Here is a 15545-nt window from a genome sequence, read left to right as displayed (position 1 = left end):
TGCAGACTTGGCTCGGCATGCTTGAGGAAGATTCAGCTATGAGTATCGGCTGGAGCCAGAAAAAAGCTGGCGGTGTGGGTGAGTGCCACCTCATATTTGGAGACATCTGGTTATAGTTAGTGATGGCGTCGTGTTTCAGGCCAAACATGTCTATAGAGAGGCTAACGGAGCCGCGAATTAGATAGCTTTATACGTGACCAACTACTCCCAGGTGCTTTATAAGTCGAAAAGAGGGAGCCACCTATAGCGCTCCAAAATTTATTGTTTTTGAATATGTTCGTGCTGAAATTGCATGAATCATCCGTTTAGTAACAAATAAACAAATAAATTCACTGCAAAGGCTGTTCACATGGAAGCTGGGGAACCGTGGTCGACCAGTTTACGTACACCATCAGCCATCGGGCAGGACATCAGCCGAAAGGACTAATTGACCACGGTGGTCCCTCGTGCACCATTCTGAAGTCTTTCTGACTCGGTTAAGCAGAAATAGGAAAGAAACACCGCATGAATCACATGTAGAGAAGCGGACAGCCGACCTGCTTCTTGTGGCGTTCCTGGCCAACTCTATGATCATTTATCTAATTACAAAAAATCATGCCAAAGTCTCCATGCACATGTTAGGTGACTTGATCATTATCATAAGGACGAGGAGGAAGAATGAAAAATTATCTATTAGCAACCGACCATGCCATGAGTTGTCTCTGCTACACGGGTCGAATCCTGACCTTGTGTACACGATGCTTTGCTTTTAGGGTGTGCAAGGGGAAAATTTTCTTGTACTAGTCCATAGTGTCCGGCCTTCTAGTTGCCTGGTGCTCTTCGTATTTCTGAACTGGTATACATTTTTCCTACAGCCATTTCCTTTGCTTGATCCGTTGCCTTTTCCGATACGCATTTCCCACCCCACGGCATCACCATTTTCTGAGACGCACCAGACCGGGGTGCCACAGGTACCATTAGATCTTAACTAAGTGGTCCTAATTAGGGAGGGGGATAGAATAACAACTTGCAGCACCAATACCAGTGGGTGATAAGACCATATCTCACAAACAGAAGGGCAGCACAGCTGTGCGATGGAAAACAAATCAGCTGACAACCTCACACATCAGATGGTCCTAGTAAAAGATTACAGTCCAAGCAAGCTTCCACCGATCTCAGTAATCATGATATTATAGGACAGGAATGCGTGCACATCGGATGTTCATCAGTGACGCCAAAATCTAAAACACTGGCTCGGAAGAGGGAAAAAGACCTACGTGCAGCGGTCATGTCGTCAATCAGAAGAGAATTGCGTGAAAGAATGCAGCTCGACCACATACCATGAATCCTTATCCATATAGGCTTGCTTTATTTTGGAAGCTTCTACACGCATCCGAACAAGAAGGTAGACATCATATCCAACCGAGTTACAGGACGGTCATAATCCCATAAATGGAAGAATACAAGAGAGGAGATTATTATCTGAAAGTCTGAAAACCTTTCACGCATCACTCATCTCAGGTGTTACCAAGACATCGAGGAATAAGTTTGAGCAAATGTTTTTCAATTGACAGCGGACCACGTTGATTGCTTTGGGCATTGTACTGTTATCACACCAAGCAATCTGAAAGTAACCAACTACCATAACCTTTTGGATGGAGGCTACTCAGTCTTATCTAATGTTTTTCAATTGACAGTGGACCACGTTGATTGCTTTGGGCATTGTACTGTTATCACACCAAGCAATCTGAAAGTAACCAACTACCATAACCTTTTGGATAGAGGCTACTCAGTCTTATCTGTTATTAATTTTACAAGGACCAGCCATCCCTATCAGAGATTACTGGTAGTCAGTAGATATTGCATAATTATATCATCGAGCAATTAAACCTTACATCTTGAAGCTTTGTAACCATCAAATCACAGCAGACAGCCTTTATGAAAAAAACATTTATGAAAATGATACCAAAATCACAGCAGACAGCCTTTATGAAAAAAAACATTTATGAAAATGATACCACTCCGGTGAAGATTGAACTATATTGACACCAAGTTAAAAAAAAAAAAAATGAAACTGTATTGACACCGGAGTTTACTGCATCTGAAATCCCTCTCTCAGTGACTAGAAATATTCTCCTGCTGTTGTTTACTCCTATTGTTCGTTATTAACCTCCAAGAAAGTATAATCATACCTTATTCACCTGGGCTTCCATCTGTAAAATAAAATGTATGCCCTGAGAAAAATAAGGCAAAGCTTGAAGAGCCAATACATCATTTACCAGAACAGAGTCAATACATCACTAACCAAAGAGACCATACAGGTGTCCCTATTGTAGCTGTTATTTCGGGGAGAGGTGGGGTTTTGCGGGGTACAAAATTCTTGCTAGAGGTGCTTCATCACCCATGATATATTTATATTTCTAGTACCTAAAGAGCCGCATCCAGTTTTCCACTTTCCCTGGTTATCAAGAAAGATGGGCATCCTGGATGGGGCTGTGGTACTGGTTGGAGCATTAGCATGAAAATCCCAGCAAAAAATTTATGCTTACCAATGGAAATACAAGATAGACTGGCAAACCCCAAGAATGCTTCCTTGCTAACCACCCTATCACAATTTCCTGCAAGAGAGAACAATGACACCCCATTCTGCTTGCTACCTCTTGTAACCCGAGCAAAATTACCATGAAGTTATCACGGGGCAAGACATCTAGAACCTGCCCAGCCTAAGCGAAAGGAGCTTCTTTTCTAAGAATACAACAAGCATCATGGTCCTAGGTTCTTTGAAGAAGATGGATGACTAAAGAAGCGGTAGCCACAAGTACCATCAATCTTAACGCCAATTTTCATCTTTCTCAAAACCTACCACGACCTGGCTGGTATCATGCCAAGTGAAATGGTTTCCCCCCAAATCCAGCATTCATCAATTTCACCAATAAGTTGGATGTTTGAACTCAAATATCATGCCATATTGAAATGCTATAAATTGTCGCAGCAAGTTAAAGTGTGTCCAACAAAGACAGCAGAAGACTAGCACAAAAAACATGAAATCCAATTTGATATTCTTGGTCCTTTCATAATATATTTGATTCTCAATTGTTTGTTCCTTCTTAACTGTGACAATAAAATTTCATCAAAACTTTAGTTAAAAAGTCTATGCGAACCACAGTTTCAAAAATCAAGGTAAAAACCCAACTAGCTGGTTCAGTACACCACATACCTACATGGGTTACGGGCTGGAACAGTTGAAGGTAATAAAAAGAACCACTAAAAACACCTCTTGTACTTGGGACCCAGATGTAACAGATTGATCTGGGACCAGTTCGCACACAAATTGATCTTGAGGGAGCGCCGGGTACCAATTCCTGTTGGCCAGCTGAAAATAGCATGTGAATCATTCTGAATGATGTCTATATGCACATCAATTCATGGAACTTACAACAGCCAGCAAATATGTCATCAAGAAAATTAAGCGGTTCCTTTTGTAGGGTTTTATCTATGCCAAGGAAGCTTCCATATGATAAATAAGAAAATGACTCAACATTCGAGAATAGTGATTCAACCCATATTCTACAAAGAATTGCAATGTTTATTAGAATCCTACCATGAATTAAATTAGTGTTGCACCAAATAAAACTACATCCTCCAAAGTCAACATCTATCAAGTTCTTTAATAATACGTCTCACTGTCACAAGCCACCCACCAAAATTTTGTTGTAGCACCAAGGGAAAAACGAATCCTTAAAAATAACAAGGATAACATGTGTCATTTCTAAAACATCAAGAATAGATTTCTCGTATCTTACCATCACAACTATGTTGTGGCAGCAAATGTAATAATCCCGACAAAGAAATCCAACAAGTTGGTCCCTCAGACATCCTATCACAATCCAGGTTGTCGACTAGGTGCATAGAATGTTTTTCATTGCTAACTCCCAAAAAACTCACAGATAAACATATTCTATTCTCAAAGCAAATACTTAGAACTAACCCCGAACCTTTATCTGCTCTTCCCAGCCAGCCTGTGCTACTCTACCTCGGAAATAATATATGTCTCCTGAGTATATAATCAAAAGTCGCACCTAATGATAACAACCAGAGCTCCTCTTCTTGGGTTCCGTCAATACAAATAAGAAGCCCGACCATATGATTTATGAAGAAGCTGGACACCCATAGACTGAGAACTTTATTAGGACACTCAATTTTACAAAGTCAAATGTCACTGTTTCTCAAATCCTGCTACTAAGCAATTGGTACTGCAGCATATGCAACATTGTTCACTAAACAATCAGCATCCATTAATATCGTTTAATAATCTAAAGCCCCTCCCCCCTTCTCAACAACATCTAGAAAAGCAGATTCACAAGTAACATCTGAATATGCACATTAAGATGAATGTTTTAAACAAAACATTCAAACATTACTTTACAACTTAAACTATCTAAGGTGCTTCTTACCTCCAACATTAAAAACTATCCAAGAAGCCTTTAGTTCCTTACCCCTACCCTCCCTTCTTTCTCCATTTTTTCCTTTTTATTGAAGCACACGAACAAAAGTTGTATCTTATCGCAACCAAGTATGTTATCGTGGCAACCTTAAATAGGTACTGCATAGATGACATCTGACAATCGTCACTCTGAGATCCTACCACTTCTTATAGTTGACTAGGTGAAGATACATTCATCAATGCTTACTTCCAATAAAGATATCAACCAAGATCTGTTTTTGGAGCATATACTCAAGAGTTTCACCTAAAAGGAAAAGTTGAGGAGGATTACTTGAGGACCATCATCCCCCATTTTTATCCTATAGCCACATGCCCATCCATTCCCAATTTAAACCATGATCCACCATGTGTGCACTTCATGGAACTAGATCCTCTATAGCCCATGACTACCATTTCTAAAATATATAGGATCTAGGAGGCCATGCAGTACAAAGCCAGGTTATACCCTTCAACCCAATATCTAAAATTTGTAAGCCCGAAATCTAGCAATTTTGTCTTTTAAAATGCCAGAATATACCATAAACGCAAGTTTGTAGTGAAATAGCAAATATATGTTCTTTACTACTACATGAAATAGGTGAATACACGTTGTTTAACGCTATCATCCAACAACCCCACTTCCTGCTCTCATCAATAAAAGGTGATATTAGATGGTAATAAGATTAAACAATTTCATTTCCCCTCATCAAAGAGATTGGAGGAACCTCTCTGCACCCTGCTGGGAAGTCCACTACAACCATGCATGCAATCTTGCCAAACTTGACATATTCGTAATGACCCACTATGTGCATTAAGTGGGAAAAGGTCCTTAGCAATATACAGCGTATTCAAAATGTACGTGAGACTAGGGGTCGCAATCGGGTCGGGTCGGATCAGATACAGGTTGGGTCAAATACAAAATAGATTAAAAATCTATCAACCCAGATCTGTCCTATTTACTAAATGGCCCAAAAATTTAGATCCAATGCTGACCATTTTATTAAACAGGTAACCTAACCCGATCTACAAGAGATTGAATCAGGTTAAACGGTCAAGCACTATCACCCCTACCTGAGATTTAAAAAGCCATGTGAAGTTGTCACCATTCAGAATTTATACTGCACTAGATAAATTCTATGAAGCTATTGTACAGCACCTCTTCATATGTCTATGTAGTCTAGCATAGTATAATAACCCACAATATTGTTGCAAGAAGTTTCAAGTCGACCCCCTATATTACTTTCTTTATAGTTGCAGCTAGAGAAATTAGTTCTTCAAGTCTAAGAACCAATAGCTATGTCTGAATACTCCTTTAATCTAGAGTTAAGTCAAAAGTTGTAATTGTTTAGCCATTGTTGGACCCTATTTTTTGCATAGGAGTGATAAATCAAGGTACTGGTTGGCCGATTGCATGAGCATGCCACCGATTTGAACCGAAAACGATAGAGAAGCAATGGGTCCTACCATCTTGAATCTTCAAGGACTTTCACTATTGGGATGTTGCCCACTCAAAGAAGGGCGATGACTAAGAAGCTATACTACAAAGGATTAATGGTAAACAAATATAACTTTTAATTAAAAAAAAAGGAAAAAAATTCATCAATTCTGGTGCTCGAAAAACAAGTCCTCTATTGTTATAACCGAATACTTATAAGTGACTCCTATTAACCGCTAGGAGAGGCATCACTATTTAATTTTAACACTTATCTTTTGCTAATTTGCATTACATAGCCATTATTACTTTGCATGACAGTTACCATTCTTTCACTACCCATGTATTCTGGGTAAGGCTACCACTCCTCCCTTGTTTTGGTTAGTGTTAATTACTAGACAACCACTTCCTTGGGTTTTGCTCCATTAAGTGACTTATTCTGAGTTGCTAGCTCTCTACCCCTTAACCTGCACCCTTGGTAGTCAGCCTACACCCCAGTACTCAGTCTACACCCCTGGTAGTCGACCAACACCTAGGGTGGTCGACCTGCACCTAAGGTAGTCGACCTGCACCTAGGGTAGTCGACCTACACCCGAGGTAGTTGGCGTGCATCTTGGTACTCAGCCTACACCCCTGGTAGTTGTCCAGCACCATTGATAGTCGGCATGCACCCTAGTACTTGGCCTACATCCCTGCCAGTTGACTTGCACTACTAGTAGTCAGCCTGTATCTTGGTAACCAATCTAACACTGACAACCTCCTAGAACTTCTTATTTGGACTGCGTAAGATGTCCCTTCGAAAGACCCACTACTACTTAGCCTATACTGCATGAAATTCTGAGACGTTCTGTGATCAATCTATGGATCATAATTATCAGTCTGGATGTGGTGTGAATAATAGTATGATTAAGGGCTAGAATAATTGCAACAACAATTGAAGATTATATAGCTTCGAACATTTGGAGTAAAAAAAGATTTATGATATTATGATCATGAACACTTTCATTGTGTTGTCTACCATGCACAAATGAAAAAACATTGAGTTGACACCTCCTTAAGCCATTACAACCAAGTTATTGGTGCTACATCGCATCAGGACCTCCTTAACTGCAACTAGGCAATATGACCAAAGCTTCAAGCAATCGATGGAACACAATCTTCTAGTTTATCCTAGGACGCAATATTTGCCGCATTGCCCGAATAGCCAAGGTTGGGGCATACCAACTCGTATCAGTCGGGACCAGTAAGAAACAAGCCTTCGACTCGGCTCAAAGCCCGAACTGAGCTGAACTACATGGTTAGCTCGATTCGAGATGGTTCAGATGGTTTGGCCACCCATCTTGCCTTCATAATAAAGAGGGAGGCAGAGAAGGCCTCTTGTGCTTTCAGATGGTTCTACCTCTTCCTCTATTTTTTAAAAAATTCACAAGAAGCGTCAAAAAATAGCGAATTCTTGTTAGATTCAAGCCAAACTCGAGGCAAGGTCCCCCTCTCCTTCCCTCTTGCTCTCTCTCTCTCTCTCTCTGTCTCTCTTTGTTTTGAGGCCTAAAATAGGCCAAAAATAAGAAAAATTACTAGAGGTCATGCCAAATTTTTCTCTTTTGGCATGATTTCATGATATGTTGTAAATCTAAAGATGATCTATGCATGCTAAAAAAATCATGATTTTTTATTAATCATATAATTTTTATATTAAAAATATTTTTACAATTAAAAATAAAAAAAAATTATTTAAGAAAATTATAAAATTGGGAGCATGTTTAGGGATATGTATGCTACTTGTTACCACGACTTGGTAGCAATTTAGTTAAATTTGGAATACACGAATCTATGGTCTGAAAATATATATAGTACCCTTAGTAGGATGCTACAATAATCCAAATTAAAATTAATTGTCTAGATATTTTATAATTTAATATTAATTCATTATTTAAAACCAATAAAAATATTAAAAAATAAAAATAAAAAAAAAGTATTATGTGTAGATAATGTAAAATTATTTTGTGAATTAATTCAGTGATTATGACACTTCATAATAATTTTGTGTATGATGAGGATTTGATGATTGATTGGCTTGAGGGCTAGCGATAGCAGTCAAAGCTTGACGAGCTAAGATCATCTCTTTGGCTAGCCAGTTTCGTAGAGTTGTCACCTTTCTCCGTCGGAAGATGGGCAAGGAGGTGACAGGCCTGATGGCTAGGTTGTCGTAGATGCATAGGTATGCCACTGGTGTTAGATCAGTTGGAAAAGAGGGTGAAAGTAGCGTGGGTCAAGATGTCTTGACCTTCAAGAACTTTGTTGTCATCCCACTGTCTATTTGAAAGAACATGGATAGGATAGGATATAGCCGGAACTACAGTTGAAGTGATGTACTATTACTCCAATGGATAAAGTCCTACTAGTAATATAAGAGCGAGATAAAGTAAAGATAAAAATAATTAAAAATAAACTGAATTTATTGATGTCCTGAAAGATCCTTATATTAGAATCACATCCACTTATTTATACCAGAAGACAAATAGTATTGTAACTACCCACTCGTCGGTAATAATCCACATCTAACCTTTATTTTGATGGTTCTGGCATATGACACCATCTATCCCCCACTACCCATGTCATAATTGACCTCCATTCAACCTATGCTATAGTTGTTCATCCTCGCCATCTCTCCTTATTTGGCCAATAGCATGACCCTTCAAAACAATTCGGGCAACCCCCTGTGTGCATATTTGTTTACCTCAATCTATCTAGTGTCCTTTCCTTCCACCGATCCTTTAGATCCATATCCCAGATGTCCTCCCAGCACTTTGCCAAAGAGATGCTAAGAAAAGGCCACCATAGAACTTGGTATGGTCAAGCAAGTAGGGTCACTCAAGATGGTGGGCCCAATCGAGCCACCCAGCAAAGCCAAGCAGGTAGAGGCATCCATGGAAAGAAAATAGCTCCTCAGATCAGCAAAAAAAAGAAAGAAAACTACACTTAAACTATAGAGAGTGGATGAGGAATATGCTCACTCTAATTTCGAGATCGAGCTCTCAAATGACCGATTGCTCATATCATCTCACAATACCAGTGATGATTATAATGATAGTTCGAGTGAAGATGCATCTAATGGCCGAAAAGGTGGCAATGGATATGGCACGGGTCCATATGACTCATAATCCCATAGTATTTGATTCATCAATGAGTAGTTGTTCACTCATGTCACATGGGATATAGATCATAGTGCATGACTTAGTATAGCCCGCTAAGATATGATTGCATACAGGAGATAGGCTTCTTGAGGTGGTCTGAGACAGTCCTGCTGCTGCAAATGACCTTGTGTGTGAAGTAGGGTTCTTAGATATATCCGGATCCGAATCATATATCGAACTCTATTCCACACAACCAAGCTACGACCTGCATGGATATGCTTCGTCTGAGGTATTATATTCAAGTGCTACTACTTTCCACAGCCTCAGGCAGTCTACAGGTCAATTTCGCTGCCTCAATCTTCGGATAGCTCAAAAGATGAGTATCGAGGTGGCTCCAGTAGATGGAGCTTATGGACCATAGGGCTGGACAACAAATTATCTAAAAAGTTAGAGTAACATGCCTGGCCCAAACTATGGCCAGAATCCCAACGTCTACGAGGAATATAGGCACTCCACAAAATTTTAGAAACTGGTACATATTTTGTACTAAAAATCCATTTGATATATTGTATGTATATCCAATCATATACTAATCATGCATTGAATTACGGGTACAATTGCATTAATTTATCGAGTATAGCATGTTTGTTGATAATCGAGACATATCTAACATAAAAGATATCAAACAAATCCCAAAGTAAATAACCACAATCATTAAAACAAACATTAAAAACCTGAAAAATGAAGTAATAAAAATGAAAAAAGAAAAAAAAAAGATGGCGTAGCAATAAGGAATAGGTATGGCACTGCATACCGTGTGTCAATACAATACCCAACCAATACTATAGTGAACCAGTCGCCGACCGATACAACACACGGTACTAATTAGATGGACCTTGCTAAGACATTCTTATGATCTGAAAGATGATTGGGAAATATAACTTCCCACTTGCTCCTATCCTGAAGAACCCTTGCACATCAGTGAACTCTTGTCCAAGCATAATAAGTCTCCTAATTTTTGCCCATAAATGGTTAACAAGTCAATTTCTTCCATGGTGCGCCATACTATACCGAACTGAATAGTATGGAGCGTATTGTACTGTATCGGTTCGATGCCGGTACATGGTATAGGAGGCATTCCGATGCTCGATACATTGAATGAATTCGATCTATCGATCTAACAGAGTGCTTTCTGCCAGTATTGAATCATTTTCAGTGAGCCGTGTGAAGCGGAACCACCTCTATTCTTCGGGTTTCTTGCCAATAGAAGAGTCTGATGTTGATGTGTTTTCTTCATCAATCCAACCCGTGTTTGAACATTGTGCTGTTCCTATTGAAAGGACAGCGTTATGGAAGTTTAGTAAAGTCTTCCGTCAAGGTAGCATTTGCCTTCCCGGGAATCAATCCCTTTTGGAATCGGGTAAGGCTCCACTATCTTGGCTAAATTCTTGTATTCCTTCACTCAACCTTGGCTTGATAGGCTTAGCACGATACTACGGTTCTTCAGGCCCGACTCGGCATGGTTCACCACGTTCCTCAAGAGGGGGGCTTTTCTTTGTGCTTCGGCCTCCAAACAAAGTTTGCGTCTTGACAGGAAAAGGATTGACATAGAGTTTTCGCTTTTTAGATCAAAGGCTGGAACCGGCCCGGCATCGGCTCCTGTACCGACGTACCGATATCGTGATGATAAGGTACCGATACAAGGCTTGGAATCGAGACGGCATACCTTGATTTCTCCAATGAAAATTTAGGCTCTTCAATAAGGTTCCTCCAATACAATATTGAAGAAGAATCATTAGACTAGATTTGAAGTTGAAGAGTTCCCATACATTTGTTTAAAGATAACCACATAAGTAACAAATTATGGAGCGGACCATGATAAAATAATTACTACTAAGATCTTATAATGGATACCCTATTTTTGTACCTAAAAAAAAGATGGTCCTCCTAAGCCAACACCAACGAGGTCCATCAAATTTGGAGAAAAAGTTATTCAAAACCCAACTAGATAATCACCTTCTCTAATGGTCTTCACTAGAGTTATAAAAATCATATCATGTTTGGCAATGCCATGCTATCCTTAAATCTCTATGAGTTTAAATTTAAAACTATATTTCTAACACATTAACATTATGTAGCCCAATCAATTTTCTTCCATAAAATTCTAGGTAGGAATGACCTTAGTTTGTTTTATAATGGCATTTGAAGGTTATGAATACTTTTTACCTTGATCCTCTCTTAATTGAAAATCAAGGGATTTATAATCACCCAACCTCCTCAATGAAAACAAATCTGATATCCAATAACCTTGCTTGGGTCATTGTCTTAGAACAGTTTTGACACCTTACAAGTCACAAACTCGAGGCAATTCATAGGTGCATGTAAGTAGACTATCAAAAGCTTCATGTCAATCTCCTATCAAGATCTGCCAATTTTCTTTAACTTAATTAGATGATGTGCTTCCTAGTTTTGTGAGATGTCATCATAAGCTCCCGCAAGATGTCCCAGGAAGTGCTACTTAAAATCACCTCTCTAAGCATGCAAAATTGTCATCATTTATTCGCCCACCAGCTCTAAATGTTGCTGAAAACTTCTCGAAGATCAGGTGTGATAATCCAACTTCTCCAGCACAAAATGACACTCTTGTAGGTTCCTTCACAACCAAGAGCATAGTCATGCGAAACAAAATGAAACGATTACCTTAGTCTTGGCACATTCTTGAGCTAAGTGATATTTTATACAAGTACTTCTCCAATTGTCTACCTTTTCCTGATGTTTACTAAGATCCCCTTTGTTCTTGCATCATGTGGTAATACCTCTTGAAAGCCGACTTTTAGGACATGAATGTCTCATCCATAATGTCCCCCTTTTTCAGCACATCTTGAAGATCCCCAAAATCCAGGCATGGCCTTGCTGATTGCTACACAAACTGAATTTAGGTGATGATTGTTTTGCCTTAGCAATTGAAATCTAAAAACCTTTAACCACAAAATTGATGACAATTGTGTCTACCTTCGCTGAACAATCTTTAAGAAACAAGTCTCACAAATCATTTAGTAGTACTGAAAAACAATCTCTTCAATTAACCATGTAAGAGCAACAACGATGGTGAACATAGAATGGCACTTCACACCTCACTGGTCCTAAGAGTCATGGCCAAATACCAAAATAGGGCAATAAGAAAGAAGCAAAGAAGTAATATGACAATGAAATTTCTTTGCAAGAAAAAAGGTATTTGAAGAAGAGATACGATGATATCTCTCCCTCTCTCTCTCTCTCTGTGTGCATGCTTTTAATTTTCCTTTTGGTTGTTCATGCTCATTGAAATTTTAATGAACATTAATGGAGTTTTTGCTGAAAAATTAACATGAATAAAGTTGTCAAATGATTCTCAGCCTATTTCACCCAAGCAACTATCATGCCAAAATCTACAATTTATTTTCTAGATAAACCATACTTAAATCCTATGATGTATGATGCATGCCTCCAACTTATTGGAGAAAACCCAAGTAACATAAAAGGCTATTGATAGTTGTATTATACCTCAACTTTCTCTCTTTCGACAGTAGTGGGATCCATAGGTTTGAATGTTTACATGTGGATAGGACTAGAAAGGAAGGAAGAGATCAGTTATAAAAGAAACAATTTTGGAGAAAATGGAGTTACAATAGGAATCATTGGATTGAAGAGATTCAAGGAATCATTGGATTGAAGAAATTCAGTATATAATAGAGATTGTGGGAGCGAATGCCTATATATAATAGATTGGGGGCCCACAAGATATCTCTAAGAGAGTTTTATGTGCTTTCCGATAATGGGAGCCATGACCCCAGCCCACTCCTCGGACATGCCCTTGCCTCTAGAATTTAATTTTCTCAATAATGCTATAAATTAAGTTGATGTACACAGGTGTTATGACCAACCAAGGATCATTAAAGATATTCGAGACTTTGGTTGATCACCTTTGCTTAATTGTTAATTTGATGATAAAATGCACTAGGAAACATGAGCTTTTTGTACCCATCAATGTCCAAAAAGTTTTCTAAAGGTTGGTCGCAACCTTTAAATAATAGTTGGAGGTGATCACAAACCATGTACGGAAGCCACTTTCCTAAACAAAGATTGTCAACCATCTAATGAGAACATCAGCAACCTTAGTCTCTACTTTTGGCTTTGTGAATGATGTCGAGTATGCAAAAAAACAAGTTCAGCTTCATTTAGGAGCTGAAATAACTCAAGGTCTTACGAGTGCAGCAGAATATGCGCTTTTAATAGATGCGACAAAAAAGATTGCAAAATTCTGCATCAACAATGGAATTCCTATATGTAGCATAGAATATTTTCTCATGTAAGAAAGCCATCGGAATTCCTAGTAAATTCAACTACGATGAATCTAATGTGGCAAGGTACTCGAAGAACTTCCTTTCAGTCGAGAATGACACAGGTTTGATCATGCACCACTTGTTTCGGAAACTTGCTGGCAAGTATGGACACTCCTGCACACAAGATATCTAGCTAAAACCTGACATTTTCACCCCGCTAAATGCCACACCATATATGATGTATGAAACCTAAAATCATGATCCTCAACAACAATGCCCTATCAAAATTCATTTGTTGCTGCAAAATCTCGCTCCTCAATGTCGCAAAAGTGACAACGTTTCTCATTAATAGCAAGCACAATCAATTTTGAATTATGGATACACAACAAAAACCGCAATGAAGAGTGAAAAGTACAAATCAAGGACATGCTAAGGAAAACCAAAATCTCACTCACACTAGACCAACTACTTCACAGAAAAGAAAACATGTCCTATGAAAAATGTTTAAAGAAAAAAGTAGGGAAAAAACACAGTTCACAACATGGCCTACGTCTCTAGCCAAAAATCATTTTGAAATCTATCTTCCGGTGAGCATTATCCATGTTAAAATCTAGTTTAAAGGATACCAAATGTCAGAGTATCAGTCAACGTCGACACCACAGATAATTACAATATCACATCTACTACCTATACCATTACCACTCCGAAGATGATTCAAGAAAGGAAGGGACTATCAACATACGTACTCAGAGATCAACTTCGCACTGCTTTGGTGAGCCCACCAGGGATCCAACGGTCGCCGTCCCGTTCTTGAACCCTATGGGGACGTCGTCGCAGTAGACTCTCATCACGTGCCGCCTTGTCCTCCACGCCCCGGCGCGGAACCTAACCCAAGCCAAAACCCTAACATGGAAATTGACGACGCCGTCGCCGGGGCCTCGATCGGAGGAGATCCCCTTGGCGACGTCGGCATCGACGTACGCCGCCGCAGCCACGAGGCGCGCCCGGACGGTGGTGGCATTCCCCTTGCCCTGGTAGAAGGGCGGGAGGGAGGTCTCGGTGATGGCGTCGGATCCGTAGAAGACGGCAGCGGCGACGCTGTCGTAGTAGATGCCCATCTTGTGGTTAGGGTTCCGGACGGAGAGAGAGAGGTCGAAGTCCGAGGAGAGAACCTGCTGGGAGGTGGAGAGATTGAAAGCGGAGACTGAGGCGGAGGAGACAGCGAAGGCAGGGAGGCGGGGGCGAAGGACTAGCCAGAGGATGAGGGTAGCGAGGCCCATGAGGAGGAAGAAGGCGACGGCGACGGCGAGAAGGCGGCTGAGGAAGCGGGTGTGGGGGCGGGCGGGGGGGCCGTAGGGGGCCGCAGGCGGCGCCGACCCGTTGGGGTAGTGGGAGGAATAGTAGAGGGCGGCGTGGGGCGGCGGTGCGGCGTAGGGGTAGGCGGTGCCGGCGGTGGGATAGGCAGCGCCGCCGGAGGGGGGTGGTGGGGCGGAGTAGGAATAGGCGGTGCCGGTGGTGGCGTAGGCGGCGCCAACCGCGGGTGGCGGGGGTGCGGCCGGATAGCCAGTGACCACCGGTTTGGGATCGCTCGCCGAACTCATAGCTCGCTCGAGAGAGAGAGAGAGAGAGAGAGAGAGAGAGATAGAGAGAGCAGAGAGGAATCGAAAGGGGGGAGGAGGGTCGTGTACGGCGATAAGCGCGTGGAGGATCACTTTGCTTCGTTCTTAAGAGGAAGGGGAGGGGCGGGGGGTGCGATTAGGGGTGCAAATGGGCTTGACCCACAACCCAACCCAGGCCAATCTGCTTATATACAATTCAACCTGTTCCAAAAAATTTATGTGATCGGCTCTAAAATTGAACCCTTTTATTTTTCCAGTCAGATCTAAGTTTACTAAATTTTGACTTAATCGGACCTGACCCAACCTATTTAATTTTTGAGGCAATTCTAAATTTCCAACCCTATGATCCGACTTAATCTGACCCTGACCCGACCTGATCCGACGCGAACCCGGTACACCGTTAGGGCTTACAGGGATGCTTAGGGATCTCAAACTTTATTCGTCTAATCTCTACTTATATTTGAGGACGAAAGGAATGAAAAAGATTGTTTTTTGTGTATTGTCAAATGGTATGAATTTTATATTAAGACTTAAGTTGGTTATATCAAATGGGAATAATGTTCTTTTAAGAAAAAA

At 40.5% G+C, this 15545-nt stretch overlaps 1 protein-coding gene across 5 annotated transcripts; it reads right to left on the bottom strand.

Moving 5' to 3' along the window:
• Positions 1 to 542: 542 nt before the first annotated feature.
• Positions 543 to 15066, bottom strand: LOC103703141 (NDR1/HIN1-like protein 10). Of its 5 annotated transcripts, none has more exons than XR_016398189.1 (3): positions 14097 to 15065; positions 3197 to 3352; positions 544 to 2192 (listed from the first exon to the last, which is right to left on the bottom strand). XR_016398189.1 is itself a non-coding variant. In XM_039130729.3 (2 exons), exon 1 carries the CDS (start codon positions 14949 to 14951, stop codon positions 14097 to 14099), a length of 855 nt encoding a protein of 284 aa, XP_038986657.1. In that variant the 5' UTR covers positions 14952 to 15066; the 3' UTR covers positions 543 to 2192. The 5 variants fall into 5 exon arrangements, 3 of the variants coding, with proteins under 3 accessions (XP_038986657.1, XP_038986656.1, XP_008784106.2); XR_005513604.3 differs by lacking the exon at positions 544 to 2192 and adding an exon at positions 2819 to 3090; XM_039130729.3 differs by lacking the exon at positions 3197 to 3352 and having other exon boundaries at positions 543 to 2192; positions 14097 to 15066.
• Positions 15067 to 15545: the final 479 nt, after the last annotated feature.

Source organism: Phoenix dactylifera, chromosome 13 (assembly GCF_051530095.1).
Source record: "Phoenix dactylifera cultivar Ajwa chromosome 13, Ajwa_hap1_PhDact_Kaust_v1.1, whole genome shotgun sequence".
NCBI lineage: Eukaryota > Viridiplantae > Streptophyta > Magnoliopsida > Arecales > Arecaceae > Phoenix > Phoenix dactylifera.
This window is presented reverse-complemented; position numbering and strand designations above follow the sequence as displayed.

What these genes read in the sequence shown, in the direction of transcription:
- LOC103703141 (XM_039130729.3), bottom strand. Translation starts at nt 14,951, where the DNA reads ATGAGTTCGGCGAGCGATCCCAAACCGGTGGTCACTGGCTATCCGGCC.